This window comes from Perna viridis, chromosome 2 (assembly GCF_037379345.1).
Source record: "Perna viridis isolate PV_CMFRI_1.1 ecotype Kerala chromosome 2, ASM3737934v1, whole genome shotgun sequence".
Lineage (NCBI taxonomy): Eukaryota > Metazoa > Mollusca > Bivalvia > Mytilida > Mytilidae > Perna > Perna viridis.
Genome location: NC_142446.1, coordinates 12,990,908 through 13,013,561, shown reverse-complemented (window position 1 = coordinate 13,013,561; position 22,654 = coordinate 12,990,908). Strand labels below are relative to the sequence as shown.

The 22,654-nt window shown below is 33.1% G+C and overlaps 1 protein-coding gene across 1 annotated transcript in view; it reads right to left on the bottom strand.

The window, feature by feature from the left end:
- Positions 1 to 22,654, bottom strand: part of LOC148623691 (protein phosphatase 1B-like) — a 30,350-nt gene that overhangs the window by 5,882 nt on the left and 1,814 nt on the right. The window contains exons 2-5 of the mRNA XM_088565727.1: positions 18,587 to 19,443; positions 17,623 to 17,740; positions 11,157 to 11,262; positions 8,157 to 8,214 (exon numbers count right to left, since the gene is read on the bottom strand). Of these exons, the coding sequence (XP_088421853.1) occupies positions 8,157 to 8,214; positions 11,157 to 11,262; positions 17,623 to 17,740; positions 18,587 to 19,438 (1,134 nt within the window). The 5' untranslated portion in view covers positions 19,439 to 19,443. The remainder of the gene's footprint in view (positions 1 to 8,156; positions 8,215 to 11,156; positions 11,263 to 17,622; positions 17,741 to 18,586; positions 19,444 to 22,654) is intronic.

Here is a 22,654-nt window from a genome sequence, read left to right as displayed (position 1 = left end):
GGATAATAGCGGTACTTTTTTTTACATTTTCGTAAAACCGTAGTAAAACCTTAGACCTGCCATATTTGTCCATATTTGGCTGTACACTTTAAGCTATGTCAGTTGAAATGGTTGCCAGTGAAACTTTGCTTTTAATTTTTATAATGAAGGAAAGGGTAAATTAGAACGAATTAAAGTAGAACGATATTAGATATGCATTTGATGTTTATTCACGCTACTAAAATGAATGAAAACAGCTGATACACATCTGAATGTTACATGTGTTTGTTTACATGGTTGAAGTGGACAGTAATTAACACAAACAAGCCACGCCCAAAAAGTCACGTGCTGTTCATATAGCAATCGGAAATCAACCAGAGTTTTGATCTCAAAGCCTGTTAAGGACTTCATATTAGAATATGAAAACAATTTAAAAAGTAATAAAACACTTACTGAATTTTATACTGTATCATTATAAAGAAAATGAGTAGATTGAACTTTTACATGAGTTATCTACAGCTGTTGAATCTCTGCACTGTTGAATAGTGATAGCATTTAATTATGATTATCTTCCTTTCCAATTAATTTTACTTAAATGATAAGTACAAATAATCATTTAAGTTGTGATATATTAAATAAAAAAGGCCTTTCACCTCTTCCTAGTTCCTTAAAGTTTTTTGTCTTAGAAATGGAGACCTTTCGGTGCTTGAACAGCTCATATGGATGCCCCCGAAATTTTGTAATATTACCATGAACCCAGTTTCAAAGATTTACACAAACAAGTGGCTCCCAGGAGCCTGAATCACTCACCTGGTTTTAGTTTTGCCTTTCAAGGGCAACAACTCTAACAAGGAGTTGTCCAACAATATTTGACTACATGAAAAAAAAAACAAAACAAAAAAAAAACAAAAAAAACTGTGGTACGAGTTATCATAGGGATCATTTCAGCAATTGGCAATTGAGTTTCTTTCTATCCATCATAGTTTTCAAGATACTGGCTGAAAACTAAAAAGAACCATCATTTTTCACCTACAACTTTGAATCAATACAAACTTTTTGTAAGCCTTAAAACAAGGATACTTTTAGCAATTCAAATAATTTGGCTAAATTTATGGTTTTAAAGATATAAGAGAAGACCATATGATTGACCCCTTTGTTCTATTTCTAGTAACAGCGACCCCACTTCAGATATATACTGAATACTCCATGGAATATTCATACCAAATTGGGTTCTAACTAAAGGTTGTTTCTGTCTGCAATAACGTAAGTCTCCCCCATCCCACAAACTGGATCCAATTGCAGTATCCACCATGTCCACAAAAGAGCTTCATAAAATTCTGTGCCCCATGCAGGTCTGGGTTTTAAAAGAATAGGCCTGCAGCAGCGCTAAGCTTGTCGTAAAAGGCCACTAAATAGTGCTCAGAAACCTAGCCGGGGGCTCGGCGGTCTGCCCATGGAGCAACTGGGATGTGTGCCCAGGTGGTGGAATGGGGTACCCCTGGCATGTTACATGCTGGGGTTGTCAGGCTATAATACGAAAAATCTGACTGCAAACCATAGTGGTGCACCATGTTGGGAAAGATGTCATGTTCCTCGCATGTTAAAGAACCCTGCTGTGGTATTCAATAGGAGTAGGAACCTTTGCGCTCCACCATCGGAGGCTAAATTGCCGACCTTAACCCTCCCCCTTTTCCTAGTGGCAATCAAAATTTGTCGACCCTGTTGTCCTTGTGTCCCATCCTTTTTTTTTTTCATTTCATGTCCATTTTATCATCCATTTCATGTTCATCGTCTGAATATAGCTGAAATATTGCTGCTCGGATGTTAAACCCCAACAAACAAAAAAAACAAACAATAAAATACTGTTGAGAAGCTGCAGAAAAGTTGTGCTGACAGGGTAATTTATGAGGATTTTTGGCAAATTTCTTAGTTCAAATGGCATAACTCAAACAAAAATTGGGGGATCAAAATTTCCTGGTAATAAGCACAACTACATGTGATGTTCTTCCTACAAAAGAAATTTTGTAAAATTCAGTTCAGTATTTTAAGAGGAGTTGTGCTGAAAAACTTCGCAACAGACAAGCCAAAAACAATATGTCTCCCCACCAAAGTGGAGAGAGACATAAATTGGTCTGATATTCTCAGAGATTTTTTACAAAAATTTCAGTAAAACTAGGGAAAAAATGTCAAAAAGGGCAATTACACCAACATGGCTTAAAAGATTAAAACAGGAATTTGACCAGAAATAGATAATTCTTATCACTTTTAGACAGAATTTTGCTAAACCGAATGGTTTTGGAGTTATATGCGAAAGACTTCTGCCTGATGCCAATGTTTTATTTTTAGAAATGGTAGCCATGTTGTTCAATAGATTAAAAATTCCCACATCAGTTCTATGAAGAATACCCTAAGGAATATTCAGACCAAGTTAGGTTCAAATTAGTCAAGTAGTTTCAGAGAAGATTTTTTTTAAAAGAAATCAAAGACTGATATCTTAAAAGTTCCTCATCATCAAATATTGTGTCACTGATTTTGGCTTACTTTCAACATCTGAAATGGCACAAATGTGATATGCTCTATAATTGGGTGACTTCCACTGAAATCTTGGTTCCCTTGATATGACTGCTTATTCTATCGTAACCATGATGACCCAAACAAGGTGTCAAGCCACTTTAAACAAAAAATATAGGATTATAGGGATTTTTTTTCAATTTATAGGGCAAATATAGGGATTTTTAAATAAATTCATAGAGACATATAGTGTTTTTTATTGCAGGATTTGTGTTGAAAATCTATTGTTTCTGCCTATAAGCCCAGCAAATTTGGTATTTAACAAAAACTGGAATAATATGACAACATACATCAGGTGCGGATCCAAGGACTGACGTACCGGGTGTATGCCCCCCCCCCCCTAAAATCTGTAAGAAAACAAATTTTCACCACAATTTTCACACCATAATACTTTTTGCCTTGCTTTGCATGGCATTTAATTCAATTAACCTCCCCCATCCAAACGCAAATCCTGGGTCCGCCGCTGTACATTGTAAACTAAAAAGACATTTAACTATGATTAGTTTCCTGTCCTACTTATATCTCTCATATAAAACCTATATATAACCCTCTATTCTAAGTAAATGTATTATGGCCTCCCTTATCTCTTTGTCAAGTCTTTCTACTAACATGAGTATATGATGATCAATAAACATTGCAGAAATTTTGCTGCCCTGATTACACCAGATAGAATATCATACCTATAAGGTACTATCCCATAAACAGTTATTTAATACATATATATGAGTATCTTAATTGCATACAAAATATTAATGATGCATACAGGCTTCATATATCAGTGTTTTTTTATCATTTCAGAAAAAAATATTACAGATTTTTCTGAATATATAGGGTTTAATAGGGATTTTAATGAATAATAGGAAAAATATAGGGACCTTCAAATTTATAGGAAAAATATAGGGACCTTCAAATTTATAGGAAAATATAGAAAATTATAGGGACTTGACACGCCGCTCAAATGTATTCAATTAATTGGAACCAGATTAAACAACCGGCAATGGCTATATATAGATATCAGGGTCCTGATAATAATATGTATGACCTATATAAAGTCAACCGTCATAAGCCCTTGGGTTTGAATCAGAAACTGGGTGATATTACATCAATTCAATGCTAAATGATCATTTCATCTTTTAATGTAAACTTCCCATTTTCATACAAGGAAAAAAACACACACAGACATGTGTATGATATTTTTTAAAAGAGGTACATGTACATTGCAGTGATCTTTGGGTCACTTATGATACTGACCTGGAAACCAGATTAGGAACCAGGTTAAACAACTGGCAATGAATATTCATAGATATCAGGGTTTGCTAATGTAAATGACCTATATAGTCTTGTAACAAGCCCCTGTGCCTGAATCAGAAACTAGGTAATGTTCAATGCTAACCAATCATTTCATGTAAACTTCCCATTCTCATACAAGCAAGAAACACACATAAAAACAGGTGAATGATATTTAAGAGGTACATTTTTATCTAGTATGAAGCTATAACTACGATGCTATATAAACGTTCTATTTTTAGTAACTGTGGCCATGTTTTTCGACAGAACAAAAATCACCACAACACTTCTATGCAGAATACCATAAAAAACATTCATACCAAGTTCGATTCTAATTGTTTAAGTAGTTTCAGTGGAGGAGAGTTTTGAAAAATTGTTAACGACAACAGACACCAAGTGATGGCAATAGCTCACATGGCCTTTTGCCAGATGAACAAAAAAGGATTTTTCCAGAAGTTCCCATGGCATATTGGAGTTTCTGCAGTCATGCAAGGAAACAACTGGGCCCTACCACATGTGGATTGCTATTGAGTGGGCCAACAATCATAATAAATTTCTAGTTACTGTAGCATATCAGAAGCTAACATTGACTAGTATGAATCTTTTTCAATGAAGCAGAATTAAAATAGGAATGACAGTGGTACTTTAAGAAACATTCATACCAAGTTTGATTCTAATTGTTCAAGTAGTTTCAAAGGAGGAGACTTTTGAAACTAGAGGCTAGTTAACCTAGTTAACCAACTAAATTGCCAAATGCAGGAAATGCTTTTAATACCATTTTCATGAACTGAACCAGAATTTTGCTAAAGGCAACAATTTATGAATTATTTTCAAAAACCTGTCTTCCGACCCCAAGTTCCGTTTTTAGTATAGGCAGCCATATCTATTCATGGATTAGAATCTCAAGTCATTTTGAGGACAATACACTAAAGAATTAGTATGCATTCAATGATCTTAAATGGTTTTAGAGAAGAAGATTTTCAAAGTTGTACAAGTGAAAAAAAAAACAAAAACAAAAACAAAAACAAAACAAAACAAAACAAAAAAACTGTTTCAGGGGATGTTACTCCTACATCAGACAATGAATGGTTTTGAAAATTTTGGTCCTTCTCATGATGCTTAACAATTTAAATCTGCCATAAATTTGCTAAAGGCAATGGTTTTTGAGTCATTTGCAAAAAAACTGCAATCTGACTCCTATGTTCTATTTTAAGTAATAGCAGCCATATTTTTTCACAAATAAAAAATCCCAACTGTCATTTTGTGTGGGGTACCATAAGGAACATATATGCCAACTTTCCCTGAATTCTGTGCAAAGGATTTTGAGAAGATTTTCAAAGTTGCATATGCGAAAAGTGAAAAGAAAAAAACTGTTTCAGGGGCCATAACTCCTACATAAGTAGATGAATCGTTTTGAAAATTTTGACATAGGTCCATCTCATGATGCTGAACAATTTTACCCTCTGGCAGAAATTTGCTAAAGGTAACAGTTTTTGAGTTATTTGCAAAAAACTGCCATCTGACCCCTATGTTCTATTTTTAGTAACAGCGGCCATGTTTTTTCATGGATCAAAAATTCCAACCATTATTTTGTGTGGGGTACCCTAAGAAACATATATGCCAACCTTCATTGAATTCTGTGCAATGGATTTTGAGAAGAAGATTTTCAAAGTTGCACATGCGAAAAATGCAAAAAAAAACTGTTTCAGGGGCCGTAACTCCTACATCAGTAGACGTAACATTTGGAAAATTTTGGCTAGGATCCGCCTCATAATGTTGAACAATATTACTCGGCCAGAAATTTGCTAAAGGCAATGGTTTTTGAGTTATTTGCAAAAAACTGCCATCTGACCCCTATGTTCTATTTTTAGTAACAGTGGCCATGTTTTTTCATGGATCAAAAATCCCAACGGTCATTTTGTGCAAAACACCCTAGGGAACAATCATGCCAAGTTTAAAACCTGTTTGACAAGTAGTTTCAGAGGAGAAGATTTTTGAAAATTTGTCCACAAAGACAACAGATGCCAAGTAATGGTACAAGATCAGGTGAGGTAAAAATTGTTAAGCCTTTAATGACGATGACAAATGCCGAATGATGACAATAGTTCATACAGTCTTTTGCCAGGTGAGCTAAAATGGATTTTTCCAGTAGTTTCATATGGCATATTTGAGTTTCTGCAGTCATACAAGGAACCAACTTAGCCCTACCATATGTGGATTGCTATATAGAGTGTCTCAACAATTCTAATAAAATTCTAGTTAAAGTAGTGTATCGGAACATTGACTAGTATGAATCCTTTTCAATGAAGCAGAATTAAAATAGGTGACAGTAGTACTATTGACTTCTTATTCATCACTCCTACTCAGTTTGGAATAATCTTTTGAAATCTCGACATAAGGAAAGAGTTTGTTTCAGGCCCCTTTTTGGTCACAAATTCCAAAAATATTCACGGTTATTATCATCTAGACTTCAGAAAAGGCATGTTTCTGACCCTCTTTTGGCCCATTATTTCTAATAATCCAAAGCCAATCCCCCAAAATCAATCTCAGACAGACTATTGGGAAACAATTACGTTGCTGTTCCTATGCTCTTACAGAGGTTTAATTCTATAAAATGCTTGTTTTTTACCCTTTATTCAGTTGGGCTAATAACCCCAAAATTCAATACCAACCATCCTTTTGAGAAGTAGAACCATGATTAACCAACTAATACTCAAGTTACCTCACAAAAGACCAAGTATATACAGGTTAACGTCACAAACGACAACGGTGCCATACCATTATAAACAACAGGCTCCCAGGAGTTTGAATTACTCATCTTGTTAAATTTCGTCTTTCAATGGCAATAAATTTAACAAGAAGTTGTCAAACAATTTTGACTCAAGAAAACTTTGGTAGGACTTATCATAAGGACCATTATATGGCTTAACAGATTAAATGAAAAATCATGTCATGCTGAACACTTTCACCTTATGTCAGAATTTGGTTAAACCTAATGGTTTCAGATATGAAAAACTACATTCGGACTCATAAGTTCTATTTTTAGTAACGGCGGCCATATTTTTTGCCGAATAAAAAAAGTAAACACAAATTTTGTGCAAGATACCCCAAGGAACATTCATAACAAGTTTGGTTCCAATTGGTCAAGTAGGGTCAGAGGAGAAGATTTTTGAAAGAAGTAACATTAGAAATAGCAAAAAAAAAAAAAAAAAAAAAAAAGTCAAAAAATGGCAAGATCTCCAGATAAATTTTATCATGCTGAACACTTTTACACCATGTCAGAATATGGCTAAACATAATGGTTTTTGATATGCTAAAAAACTACTGTCTGACCCCTGTGTTCAATTTTAGTAATGGTGACCATGTTTTTTGACGGATCAAAAATCTAAACATAATATTGTGCAAGATACCTCAAGGAACATTCATACCAAGTTTGGTTCCAATTTGTCAAGTAGTGTCAGAGGAGAAGATTTTTGAAAGAAATAACATTGAAAATAGCAAAAATACGTTGAAAAAGGGCAATAACTCCTAAATGGGTTGAAAGATGAAAATGAAAATTTGACCACAGATAGAGCTCATCACGCTGAACACTTTTACTTGAATCAGAATTTGGCTAAACCTAACGGTTTTGGAGATATATGTGAAAAACTACTGTCTGACCCCTATGTTCTATTTTTAGTAACGGCAGCCATGTTTTTGAACGGATCAAAAATCCTGACATCAGTTCTATGCAGGATACCCCAAGAAACATTCATACTAAGTTTGGTTTCAATTGGTCAAGTAGTATCAGAGGAGAAGATTTTTGAAAGAAATAACATTAAAAATAGCAAAAATTGTTGAAAAAGGGCAGTAACTCCAACATGGCTTAACGGATTAAAACCAAAATCTGACAACAGATAGATCTCATCATGCTGAATACTTTTACCCCCTGTCAGAATTCAGTTAAACCTAACAGTTTAGGAGATATATGTGAAAAACTACTGTCTGACCAATGGATTCCCAAACAGTCAAAAATGCCGGTCATTGACCAACAAATTTTGCACTCTTCAATACTGAGGGAACTGTAGCGTTTCTCATTTATATATCATTTCCTAAATTAGCGATTTTACATGCTTTTTTCCCAATTGCATGGGCCCCGGGATGTTAGAAATGTCACAACATCGTGTTCAACCAATTACGTTTTGAAGAAAATGATACACCCATCACAACTGCAAATTTTTCATATCACTAGTTCATATCACATCGTCAATGGTGTTATATTGCAAATATCTGACCAAATCACAGAAACTGAAATAATTTATAACATTTATATCACTTACACCAGCTGCTCTTGTATTTGGTCGCAGTCTGTTTAAAATACTTTCCACTGTATTTTTTCTGAAATGAAAAGTTCATGATCATCATTGTGACATCTTAACTTAATGTATATACTCGAGTATAAGTAAATCCGCCTAAAAGGCTAACCCCCCTTTTCAGTCCAAAATTTCTGGAACCTAGCCTTGACCTGCTTATAAGTCATATAACTATATATGACAGCTGCATCACTAACATTCTTTAATTACAATAAATAAATGTTGTAATAAATAATTACAAGCCAGAGTTGTTTAGAGTTGTTTTTATAGTAGTAAGTAATTAAATTCTTGAAAAGACATGTGGATTGTTTTGATACAGCCCTTTTTTCATTCATTCTAATTTTTGCACAACCAATAATCCAAATTAAAATCACAAATATAGTACACAACAAAGAATAAAACACAAAGTTTATGATACTCTAGTCATTAATTTTTTGAAGATATTTAAGCAACTTTAGAGGTATTTTACCTTAAAGAAAGAGAAATTTATAAAAACAGAATTGCCATTACTAACTAAAATATTGATTACTTAACAAAAACAAAGTGTAAGTGCCAAACACACACTAGAGGTAATCACCAATAAAAGATTACCGTTAAATACACACGCTGAGAACTGTCAATAAAAAGTTATTCCGTAAACATGCAATTAAAGTGTCAAAAGTTAATCCCTACAATAAGCTATGGCTTGGCCAAGTAAGTTTTAAATAAGACTACACTGTTAGATTAAAATGGCCAGAAGGAACTATACATGTGGACTTGTCAATTTGTTTATGTCGTGTTAACAGCCACTATTAATTTATTTTAATTTATTGAAATATTAACAGTAAAATAACTGATCAAAATTGAAATCATACACTGCCGAGACTATTGAAAAACTATATTTTTCAACCTTGAAAATTAATATCCCTGAACATGTAGACTTTTCAAACCGCAAAAATTAGCTGCCGAGAAAATTAATATGTTTACAGTATGTTATTGGCTCATTGGGGGTAAATGGCACCGATCTGGCTGTTTCCCTTTCCTATGAAAATCGTTTTCAATTTGAAGACAGTTAAAACAAAAATTTCCAGACAACTCAAGGCATGGCAATACTTTACAGATTGCTCTGAATAAGCCTAAATTAGCTAAACACCAGAAGTAAAATTTCCCTGTCTAATGAATGCCTCAAAACATTTACAGATATCTTGTTAGGGTATTGTTTTACAGGATGCAGCTTGATAAGACCACAAAAGTTGAACCTTTAACACTTGAGGCATGTATAGACACACCATCCAAGCTTGGTTCAGCTTTGAATTCTGACCCTGCAATGAATATGATCAAAATTTCAGTGGTCCCTTATAGGCCCCTTATTCCTAAATAAGCACAACTCCAAAAATTAAACCCAGCCTTCCTTTGAGGTATGGCACCTCTGGTACAATTTCAAAGAAATCCATTCACTTTCACTCAAATTATTATGGATGTCCTACAAATGTAGATTTATTGTCAAAACATGAATGGTTCAAAAATTTTCTGTCCAAAGAAACTTCAGCAGTTTGAATGTGATTGTTAGACACACATAGAGTATTGAAAGAAGTCTTCTATATTCCGTTGGTTGAGACATTGGTGTTATAACATAACAGTGCATTATCAATTAATGTAATTTCAGTAAAAATTCTTTACTCACAGCTTTCTAAAGCTGGACTCATGACCTTACAGTACTATTGTCATAAGAATCATTTAAACAATACAGTGCATCTTAGTTGTCCACCCTGTTTTCTTATAACAAGAAAAATCGCTGCGTCATTTTTTGAGTTATTTGCATAATTCTGCAATTTGACCTCCATGGTGTATTTCTACTAACGGTGGCCAAGCTTTTCACAAGATCAAAAAATCCTAATTCACATATTGTTAATATGTTCCACATAACATTCAAATAAAGTTTTGTTTCAATCCATCCAGTAGTTTTAGAGGGGAAGATTTTTAAAGTTGGAAATGTAAAATTTGGGAAAAAAATCCATTTCAGGACCCATGACTCATTCATTCGTCAACAAATCTTTTTGAAAACTTCGGCATATGTCCATCCCATCATGATGAACAATTTTAATCTACCAAATTTTAGCTGAACCAAGCTATTTGCCTTATTCTGTAATTTGACCCCATGGTCTATTCTTAGTAACAGCGGCCATGTTTTTTCCAGATCAAAAATCCCACACAAGGCTTGTTAATAATACCCTTCAGAACATTCATGCAAAAGTTTGGTTACAATCTGTTGAGTAGTTTCAGTTTGTTTGTTTGTTGGGGTTTAACGTCCGAGCAGCAATATTTCAGCTATATTCAGACGATGAACATGAAATTGATGATAAAATGAACATGAAATGATGATGAAATGAAAAAGGGATGGGACCCAAGGACAATGGGGTCGACAAATTTTGATTACCACTGGAAATAGGGAGAGGTGGGTAGGGTCGGGCAATTTAGCCTCCTGTGGCAGAGCCCTATGGTTCCTACTCCGGGAGAATACCACAGTAGGGTTCTTTAACGTGCCAGGAACGTGGCATCTTTCCCAACACAGTGCACCACTATGGTTTGCGGTCAGGTTTTCCGTATCATAGCCTGACAACCCCAGCATGTAACACGCCAGGGGTACCTCATTCCAACACCTGGGGCACACAACCCAGTTGCTCTGTGGGCAGAGCGCCCTAGCCCCCAGGTAGGGTTCTGAGCACTATTTAGTCGCCTTTTACGACAAGCTTAGTGCTGCAGCAGGCCTATTCTTTTTACACCTGGACCTGCACGGGGTGAGTAGTTTCGGAGGAGAAGAAGTTTGAAAAAGTTAACTGATGACGAAAGACACACAGTGATGACAAAAGTTCACATGGTCTTTTAGCCAGTTGAGCTAAAAAAGGGACTGTGTTATCTATATGAAAAAATTTATGGTATTAAGCATCTTTTAAAAGTGTATGTGTTTTAATAGCACTGTATACTTACTTGGAACTTAACCCACCACCAGGCGGCAGGCCTTCAATATCTTCATTTATTGTATGCATTACATAGGGTAAATCAACATCACGAACATCAACATCTGATAAAATTTCTACAAATGAAAGATAAAAATAACATTTCAACAAAAAACTAACAAATAAAATGAGTTACCATTTTTAAACCTTTTAAAGTAAAATGTATTAGTATTTATGTTTACTGCAAGATTCCATTTGACATTAATTTTACAATAACTAGAGATAATAAATACATTAACTTCATTACACACAATCAGTTGATCAAGTCCATACAGTTATTGACCTTAATTATAGGAATTTAGTCAGCAGGCATTTCTAGTTTTGCTCCATTAAAATTTTTACCACTGATTCCCTTAAAAGAAGTACCCATAGAACAGAACTAAAACAGGAAGTAGGGCCCAGCTGGTTACAACTGTACAGACTAAACCATGAATATTAACATCACATTAAAGTTTGGTACAGCTCTGAATGTGGAGTGTACTTAAATTCAGCATACTGTATTTAGGTGTGTATAATACACATTTATGTATTATGGGCAGTGCAACTGAAGGTGTAAATGTGTGAAAAAAAAGTTTTTTAGACTTAGATTGCCGTAAAATTTTGAATGACAAAGGATCAATATTTTGCACTTGATCGGTCTATTCATTTATCTTGATGCAGTATTTCCTACAAAAATGTGAAGGAAAGAAACTAATATAAAGACTAAAATATCATGTAAAGATCAGTCGCTACACTGTACATAATCTGGATAGTTTTTATTTCAAAGATTGCTAAAATTGACACAAGATGTACGCAATGGTTTATAAAAAAAAAACAAACCCAAAAGTCAGGAAAACTGGACATTTCAGGTTTTGGTTGCAATTCAACTTTTCATTTTGAAACATTTAAGGAAGAAAATTGTAAACAATCAAAATAAGTTTCTAAATAATCTTTTCAGCTGCAAAAGCATATTGATAAGGAGTGTTTGACAAAAAAAAAAAGACTTATACTTTTTGGTTTTTAGTTGTTTCATTTTAATATCTAACCATGTTTTATAAGAAGGATATTAATTACAACCTTTGTTTGAAACATGTTATTAAGACATTTGAACATGATTTGAATATCACTAAAGAAAAGGGCATAATCTAACCAGCCAAATGGAGATTTAAGTCATCAATAATTTAAAAAAAAATTGTTTAAAGTCGCCAGCTCATGTTCATTTTAAGAGAAGAGAAGTCGTTGTGAAATTTGACCAAGGAGAGATAACTCTACCCCTTCTAGGTAAAAAACAACAAAAATGGCGACAATTTTTGTTACAAAAAAACTTGAATTGAAGAAGTTCACTTAATTTTCATCAGTTCTAAGCAATCAAGGTAATATTTCACCCCTTCTAAAAACTTGGATAATGGATAAAGCCAGCAGAACTTATTTGAATGAAACATTTTCAACTTATCGAGTTCAAAATCAAAGGAAAGCAATCACAAAATGTAAGGTACATGTACATTTTGAGTTCCTTGATTAAATATTTAATTTGTTAACAATTTATTTACTCAATAAGAGCCTCTTTCAGTGATTTCAATGGTTTTAAAAGAAAATTAATAACGGGTAGGTTCATCTTAGATCACAGTTATGTATTTGAGTGCATGTGGGTTTGAAGTAACACTTTGTTTTGATAAGGCTAAACTAAAGATTATTAAGCTAATGTTTATCACTTATAAAAACTCAAGAAAATTTATTGGATAATAGACTACCATATCAAGATGCAGTCATTCATTTATCAATTTAAATTATAACTATCAATTATTTGAAAACATACATGTACATGCATGTCTGTGCAGGTTGATTTGTGGGTTGTATTAATACAAGTATACTCATAATAATGTCAAAACAGAGATGATTTACATAAATTATCTTTCTTTTTCAGGAAGAAACCACATGAAAGTGCAGACTATTCTTAGACTTTAAGAACATGTTGCTATAAGAAACAAGTTCTCAATCAAAATATGATCACTTACTATATTCAATTACAGTTACTTATTCATTTGCAAGTATAGAAAATGGAATTACAGTATTAAACTTGTCATATTTGTTTATTATTTATAAGAATACATGTCCTTGAGATGTAACTTCATATCAATGCGATAAAATATTCTAACAGTGAAGTATGATTTCTCCCCATTCCAGACTCACTTCTCCCTATCACTCCTGGAAGGGAGAAGTCACTTCTCCTATTTACTGAATCCTAGATTATGCCCTGCTAAAGATTCAATACTTAAAGATGTATTTGATGATTAGTTAAAATTTCATTCAGTAATATTTCACTTTGATTTGTTTGTTCACATTATGCATTGTCTATTCTTGTACCAAAATCTTTTATTTCGTGGCCAATTCTTATATATTGATGCATAATACGCAAAACCCCATGCTATGGAAATGATTTCTATGTAAAAAATGTGCCCATAATGCACACCAAAATACAGTATTAGTATAGAAAGTTCTGATTGGAATGAAAGTAGTCAGAACTACTTCAAAAATATGCACTTGGACATTCATATGAACATATAGTCTTCCCCCTTGCCAGATTAATTGATTCAGGCAAGTTCAAATTGCAATCAATAGAAAACTACATTAATAAATTAGCCCACTGTAAAGATAGTTACATGTAAATGTTCAATATAACAGAAGCTCTTAATAAATGAAATTTATCCAAATTAAGTAAAAGGTTTTCTAATATTTGTTAAAACACTAGAAAGTATCATCCTGCACCATAGATTTGGATACTTTAGTGCAAGATATTCTTTCTCAAGTTTTTTCTTAAAATATGTAATGACTGCTCATTTTTGGTGCATTCAGAATGGTAAGTGTTTTAATTTAGTATTAAAACTCATGGCAGAAACAAAAAATCCTTTGAAATCCAAGAGAGAATCTTAATGCTATCAAAAGTTTGTTTTAGATACAGTTGAAATGCAAATGTGTTATGCAAAAGACATTATGTAGTCTGTGAGGGTTAATTCATTTCCTCTCAAATTAAAAAAAGTAACACTAGTACACAGGCAAAATTATTCCACATGTGAGCAAATATAAACTGTGACAGAAGTTAATATGAAATTTGGGTGAATTGAGATTTGACATGAAATTTACATTTAGTAGTCAGTAAAGTGCCTGTTAAGTGAATCTCATGAATTTCACATGAACAATACATGTATTTGCCTTGAATGGCTAGCTTTATTAATAAAGAGCTACAATTTAAGCACATGATATGCCCGTTGCCTTTTCAACTTGTCCTTATGGTTTTAATAAATTTATATGATCAACTAGAAATATTGTGAGCCCTGTCAAATACCCTTCCCCTAAAAAAGTGATTAGAAAAATTGCACAAAAAATTTGGCACTATCAAGTCTACTTCAAGTTTAACTAAGTTTGTTCTCTTGATTTTTCACCCATACATTTCTATCTTGTTCAAAACACACTTTTCTGAGAAGGTTACCAAGCATCTTTTATATTTATTTGTCGATCATCATAACAAATGGTCCATCCTCATTTTTCAACGAATAAAATTTCCTTTACTATTTCCGCCTTTTTTTAAAGAGTAAAACTTTATAACACGGAACGTAAAATTTGACATTAATACAAATCGGAAAGAAGCTTACTTCAATAGATATGAACAATTCACCAAAGTTAGTGAAAGTGTTTTTGAGTAATTGTGCAAAAACTTGAAAATCCCCCTATTTTAAGTATAAAAATTCATAACACAGAAACGATAAATCTGAAATTTATAAAAATCAGAAGGGAGCTTACTTCAACAGATATGAACAATTCAACAAAGTTTCGTATAAGTTAGTCAAAGTGTTTTTGAGTAATTGTGCGAAAACCTGAAAATCCCCCTTTTTATGTATAAAAATTCATAACACAGAAACGATAAATCTGAAATTTATAAAAAAAAAATCGAAAGGGTGCTTAGGTCAATAGATATGAACAATTCACCAAAGTTTCATACAAGTTGATGACAGTGTTTTTGAGTTATTGTGCGAAAACTTGAAAATCCCCCTTTTTTAAGTATAAAAGTTCATAACACAGAAACGATAAATCTGAAATTTATAAAAATCAGAAGGGAGCTTACTTCAATAGATATGAACAATTCACCAAAGTTTCGTGTAAGTTAGTTAAAGTATTTTTGAGTAATTGTGCGAAAACCTGAAAATCTCCCTTTTTATGTATAAAAATTCATAACACAAAAACAATAAATCTGAAATTTATAAAAAAAATCGAAAGGGTGCTTAGGTCAATAGATATGAACAATTCACCAAAGTTTCATATAAGTTGATGACAGTGTGTGAAAATCCCCCTTTTTTAAGTAAAAAAATTCATAACACAGAAATGAAAAATCTGAAATTTATTAAAATAGAAAGGGAGCTTACCTCAATAGATTTGAACAATTCACCAAAGTTTAATAAAAGTTGGTAAAAATGTTTTTGAGTTATTGTCCGAATTGTGGATGACAGACCAACAACAGTATACCATAATATGTCCAGTCTTAGAGACGGGCGTATAAAATTAAAGGTAGCAAAACCACCACATATCAATTGTTGTTTTTAGCTGTGAATTCATGTTAATAGACCAATCTCGTAGTCTAATTAATATGTCAACAAGGTAGGCCCAGGGGCTTAATTGACAATTTCTTGTGAAATTAAGCCGGCGTTTTCCTTTTGCACCATAAAGGAGGCCCATTGTGCCCGTACTCTTTTTGCACCAGTTTACTTTTTGATTTTCGTAGTTAAATTGCACCAATAAATTAATGATCCTTTTGCTCCAGAATACAGGTAAATATATATTTTATACTGTTTTTGTGTTTAGAGTACTCTAGATGTGTGGTGCAGTTACTGTTTGTTATTCACTATTAAAAAAAATCTCTTTATTAGTGGTTCTTTTTCTCTTTGGCAAGTATAATTATAAAAATATAAGAAATGTATCAGCCATTTATTGATTTCACCACCATTACTGACCAAGATGGAAGCGACAGGACTTGATGACAACATTCAACTATAGCTCTCTGACAACAGTGTACATTCTTTTTTCAATGTCAAGATGTATGGTTTGAATACTTAAGAGTCCATGGACAACTATCACTGGTTTGCCTCTATTTGACTCAATCTTCATAATATTGACATCCATTTCTCCCGATCGGATCAACTGGTCACTACATAGAGATTTTTTTTTATTTATTGTACTTACCAGACTAATCCAGATATGTCTAGTCAGGTTCGGATAACAAATTTTAGATCTTATTCAAGAATTAGAAAATTAAAATGAAAATAATAAAAAAATATATAGTTATAATAGTTCATATTTTGTTTTTATTCCGGATACATTCCTAAAATATATAGATGTATTTTTTTTTATGTTTCTTATCTTCAATTTATTCATTTCTAACTCATTTTCTTTATCTTATGACCGTTTTACTTTCAGATTTTTACCTTTCTGATATTTAATTTCCTTATTTGCTTTTGGCACAAAAGATAGTCTTTTTCTAGCGGAAAAGGACTACACAGAAATTTATTTTTGGCACAACTTAACTACGATTTTTTATCCAATTGGCGCAAAAAGAGGATTCCTAATTAAACATATCACATAATTAAATGTGATTTAAACGAAGAAAAAAAATCCAAATCATTCCCAATATCATTTTCCATGTATTAATATAATAGTATATATCGACTTTCTAAATTTTATGCAAAGTAGTAATTGTATGTTTATTTTTTGTACTTTCAAGAGAGAAGCGCCAAATAAACAAAAATTAACTTTGACCAATACAACCTTCATTGATTTACTGTATGACTCAATAATATGCCATTCTCTTTAAGGAATTCATGACTTGTGTAAACTGCATAATGTCTTCTAAGTAAAACATTTTAACTTCTCTTGTCAAAAAATAATAAATGTTGCTTTCAACAAGGAGAATCTCTTAGAGAGGAGGTAGAGACTAGACAATTTTTTTTACTAACCTTAAGGACTACTGAAGTAGATATTTTGTATGCATGTTTACTACTTTCAGATATTCAGTCTTCACAATAAATTTTTAGAGCACAAGCCATTCAGACTTGAAAAGTTCCAAAAATAGCAAGTTTAAATTACATTTCACTGCCCCCCACCCCCCACCAAAAAGTTGCTGCTATGTAAAAAGAGTGCAGTCAAATGATCTACTAGCCCTTTGGGCTTCTGAATAGCAAATTTAAAAAGTCCCCATCTGATTTTACTGGCCAAGACCATCAGACTTGTGGCTAAATTAAGACTGGGTATTTTACTAGCCTCCAGCAACATAACTTATGTTAATGTCAATCTCTGCAGACAAAGACTCTTAAAAAATGTAAAATCTGACTATAAAGTGGTGATAATTTTGTGGTCTTCCACTTTTCTGTTCGAAGATTCTTCACATGAATATTGTTTCAACCTACATGTACCTTTAATCTTAACTTCTATTCTTTCATCTAAATCTTTCTCTTTTTTAATAGCATCTTCACTGACTTCCGGAGCTCCAGCGAATGCAACAATTACAATACTCATATTATCCCTGCTGCCCTGAAATAACCAAGAATTTTCTCACTAAACATGAATCAAACTGTTAACAAAAGTACATATATACTGAAACCTTTTCTGGAGGCAAGTTCCAATAAAAATAAAAAAGACTTTAACGCTTCTACATCAATGAGCCAATAAAAATGTGCAATAAGTATATGCACATCTTAATAAACAAGCATTATTTAACTTAAACGAAACTACAAACAATATTTGAGTATATTAAAAAAAAAATGTTGTAATCAGTTCAACAGGTTGTCAAGTTAAGATGGTAAATATACATTTGTTTGACATGCAAGATTTTTAACATCAAGTCTTACATGTAATGGTAGAGGACAACTACATGTATCTGAATAAACCCAAATTAAGACAAAACATAAAAAAAAAGATTTACATGCACTAGCATGCAAGACTTTGTAAATGAAGTTACTGTATACACTAGGCTAAATCTTCAGGTCTAAATAAATGTTTCAAATACAATTTATAAGACAAGGAAAATGAGTAGTATATATAAAAAAACCAACCAAAAATCTACAAAAATGATAGATATGCACTACTGGATTTCAAATATTTCAGAAATCCATCTGCAAAAAAAGACTTTAATACATGTTGACAGTGAAACTTTGATTTAAAAAAAAAAAGTTGGCTATACACAAGTGTGTATTGAAGTCTACTGATATGAGTGTGAAACAAAATAAAATATAAAATATTTAAAAGACCCATGGTTGATTTTACAAATAAAGTTTCACAAGAGTAAAACTGAATGTAGGTAATGACACTGTGACATAAATCAAAACATAATGTTATACTTAGGATTTTTTGTTAAATTGACTGCTGATTAGAGTATACCTTATATAAACAAGTATCCACCACCTGATTACAAATCTGTTCCAAGCTGGTCATAAGCCTCATTCTACTTCTGATAAAGTCACAGAGTTCATCATTAGTCATTACATCCCAGATCCCATCACAGGCTAATACTATAAATTCATCCTCCTTAGACCGGTCTTCTATAAATATTTCAGGCTCAGGTGAAACCAACTGTTCACAAGGTCCCATACCTTGCACATTTTTGTATTCAAAATCACCCAATGCTCTAGATACAGCGAGTGACCCATTTACTCTTTGAATCATCACACTTCCTCCTGCTTTTTGAATTCTCTCTTTTTCGGTAGGGTTGACAGGCTTATGATCCTGTGTTGAAAATACACATTTACCTGAACGCGACAAAACTGCCCTAGAGTCTCCACAGTTACCAAAGAAGATATGACTTGGGGATACTATTGTACAAACTGCAGTGGAGCCACTCTTATCCTCTCCACTTGCTACTTCTGGCATTGATCGCATCACTTCGTCCAGCTTAAGAAAACCTGTTTTAACACCCCTTATAACATCTTCAACTGATGGCTGAATCTCAGTCCCTTCCTTCATTTCTATTTTACCTCTGAAGTCTTCATTAGTAATGATATGGTCAAGTAACTGTTCTGCACAGTGTGCAGACACTCTAGCACCTGCATGTCCATCAAAAACAGCAAAAAATGACCAATCTTTCAGTCCATTTGGCAGCCCAATAACAGCGGTATGGGCATCTTCCATTTCAACCCGCCATCCTTGCATACTACTGAGGCCAAACTTAAGTCCATTTCCAACACCTCCTTCATTATGCTTCTCAGTCTTTGGCTTATCTAGAAAAGCTCCCATGTTATCTGTAAAAATATATTTGATACCTTTATCTTACATGCAGGTAAGTTTGTTAAGTTTTACATGTACATGTATGTATCTCCAGACAAATTCACATCTGAGCGGGGATAGGTTAGTACAGTAGATTCCGCTTAATTGCATAGCCTATTTGCCAGTAAAAATTATGCAAATAACCGGGCTATTCTTATAACCGAAATTACGATTTTACCGGAAGTGTGAGTTCAGGTAAGACGACGATACTGTGGATCAACCAGGGATATCACTGTTCAACATTTCTGATCTGGTATTTAATTGTTATAGACCTTCACATTGTATTGTTCTTTTATCAATAAATAATAATATATATTGTGTTTATCTTGTTTATTGACCTTCTTCACGTCGTGTGTATTTATAAGTAAAACCACGTGTTTCTGATCTATAAATAGTCAAGTAATTTCCTGACCTTTCTATGAAAGAAAATCCCATATTTCATATTTCAGCCAGGATTCAGTGTAATATTCATCAATGTTTGCAGTTTCTGGGATTTTGAAATGGTCTGTGCATTTTTATTCCTCTGGTCAATCACCATTGTACACTGATAGTTGTGTATTATACGTGTCATTGACCTCAATATATTCCTATGAAGTGTAGATAGTATGGGGCACCTTAGGGTAGTTGAATTTCATTAGACATTATACTGAATGAAGGATGACTTTTAATTTTCGGTTGATATTTATGCCTAGTAACCCAAGCTCACTAAAAACTGTTCAGCTCATTAAAGAAAATTAAATTTACACTGATAATCATTTGTAGTCAGAAGAGTTTAAATAGGGACAAAAAATACCCTAAGCCGCATCATAAGGTGATGTTTGGCATGTCGTCAGAAGTCATTGTTGACCTAGGTGCTTGTTTATTTTAATGTAATTAGAAATCATTTAAATTGTCTTTTATGTCCATTATGTTTTTAATCCATTATTAACACCTCCTGATTGATGATAACCTAGTTTTTACAACAATAAATATGATTGACATATTTATGACCTGAAGGCTTAAAATAGAATTTGGGAAAACCTGTCTTTACCTGGACGAGGCAAAATTCTCTATGCAATAAACTGAAATGCACCTGCAAGGCCTATGCAAATAAGCGATTTTTTTCCTAATAGAATAATAAAAAATGGTTTTGCGCAGGAGAAAATTATGCTAATAACCGAAATATGCAATAAAGCGATATGCGATTAAGTGGAGTCGACTGTACCAACTTTAAATTTAAATTGATATGATGTGTTTGAATTGATGTTCTGATATTAAATGCAAGATGTTCTAATTATTGTTAATAAATAAATCTGAAGAATGGTGTTCTGTTCTTTTCAGTTTATATATGAATTTTGGTGTTTTATGGTGACCATTGACATTCAAGTGATCGATGAACATTGCAAATCAAATGTAATTATCATGTTATTAAAAGTTCTGCAATCTGTTATGTAACATTATTGGTGGCGAACAGGTTACTCTAATATCTGACAGAAAATAATTACACAATAGTTGCTTTTTTTTAAGGGCATTATCATGATAAATTGACTTCCCAAGGAACAGTGATATGTAATGCACGGATTGACACTAACAGTAGTCCTGTGCCATCCTTATTTTGGAAAGGACTACTTGAAAATTTTTCGTGGTAGTCCTATGGACAATATAAATTTTGCCCTAATTTTTTGTAAGACCTAAGAAGAGAACTGTCATTACTGTCTAAGGACTACCATTTTTAACTCTGAAGTAGTCCTGTTAACAACTTAAGAAATATAGTTAGAGTCAAACCCTGTAATGCCTGGAGTCATATCACAGTGTGGTTACACCCTCAGGCCTTCTGACATGTCAAACAATAAAGAATACCACAAAACCATATTTAAATCAATTAGAATCAGGACTCACAATACTGGCGAAATAGTTGCACTGAGGTCGCTGAACAAATTTACTTCCTGCCATATTTTAGATAAACCAAAATCCTTTTGAGTTACGTACAAAATTCTGCAGGTCGACCCATACGGTCCATTTTCAGTAACAGTGGCCATGTTTTTTGTAAGATCAATAATCCCCACACACAGATTTTGTTTCAATCCATCTAGCAGTTTCAGAGAAGATTTTCAAACTTGTTAAAGTAAAATTGTTGAAAAAAATAACAATGTCAGGTCCTATAACTCAAGCATTCGTCAACAGAACTATCTGAAAATTTTGGCACAGGCCCATCCTATAAAGCTGAACAATCCAACCCTCTACTAGATTTTAGCTAAACCCATCAATTTTTGATTTATGTGCATAAATCTGCAATATGACCCCTATGGAAGTTTGGTCTATTTTTAGTAACAGCGGTCATGTTTTACGGCCATATAAAAAAATCCCCACACATATTTAAAGATGTTCTACATTACATTTATAGTATGTCTTGTTTTAATCTATCCATTAGTTTCAGAGGAGAAGATTTTTAAAATTAGAAATATAAAAATTCTGGAATCAAATCCATTTTAGGACCCACAATTCATGTATTTGTCAATGGACCTTTCTGAAAATTTCAGCTTACATGTACAAATGTAGGTCCATCTTACCATGCTGAATAATCCCCCAGCCAAATTTTAGCTAAACCCAAATGTTTTTGAGTAATTTGCAAATTTCTGCAATTTGACCCCTGAAGTCTATATTTAATATAGTGGCCATGTTTTTTGCCAGATCAAAATCCCCCATACCAGGACTGTTAAAAATACCCTTAGGAACATGCATGCAAAGTTTGGTTAAAATCTGTAGCGTAGTTTCAGAGATGATGTTTGAAAAAGCTTACAGACGACAACGGACAAATAGTAATGGCAATAGCTCACACGGCCATTCAGCCAGGTGAGCTAAAAAAAAAAAAAAGGCGTTAGTGAATGATGCATGGACACATTCACTTCTCCCTGAAAAAGAATTTACTTCTCACTGCTTGAACCCTGAGAAAAGCTCATTTTTCTAAGATATGAAATAAGATGTATTCAAAAGGTTTTGGATAATGATTTAACTTCACAAAAAATCTAATTTTGTGTACCAACAAGTTGGAGGATTTAAGTTACTAGTTGGGCTGCAACAATACATGTAAACCACAAACAATATGTATTGCAATATTGCGGACAAATGATGATAAGTATAATACTTACTGCAACAATACATCTAACCACAAACAATATGTATCGCAATATTGTGGACAAATGATAT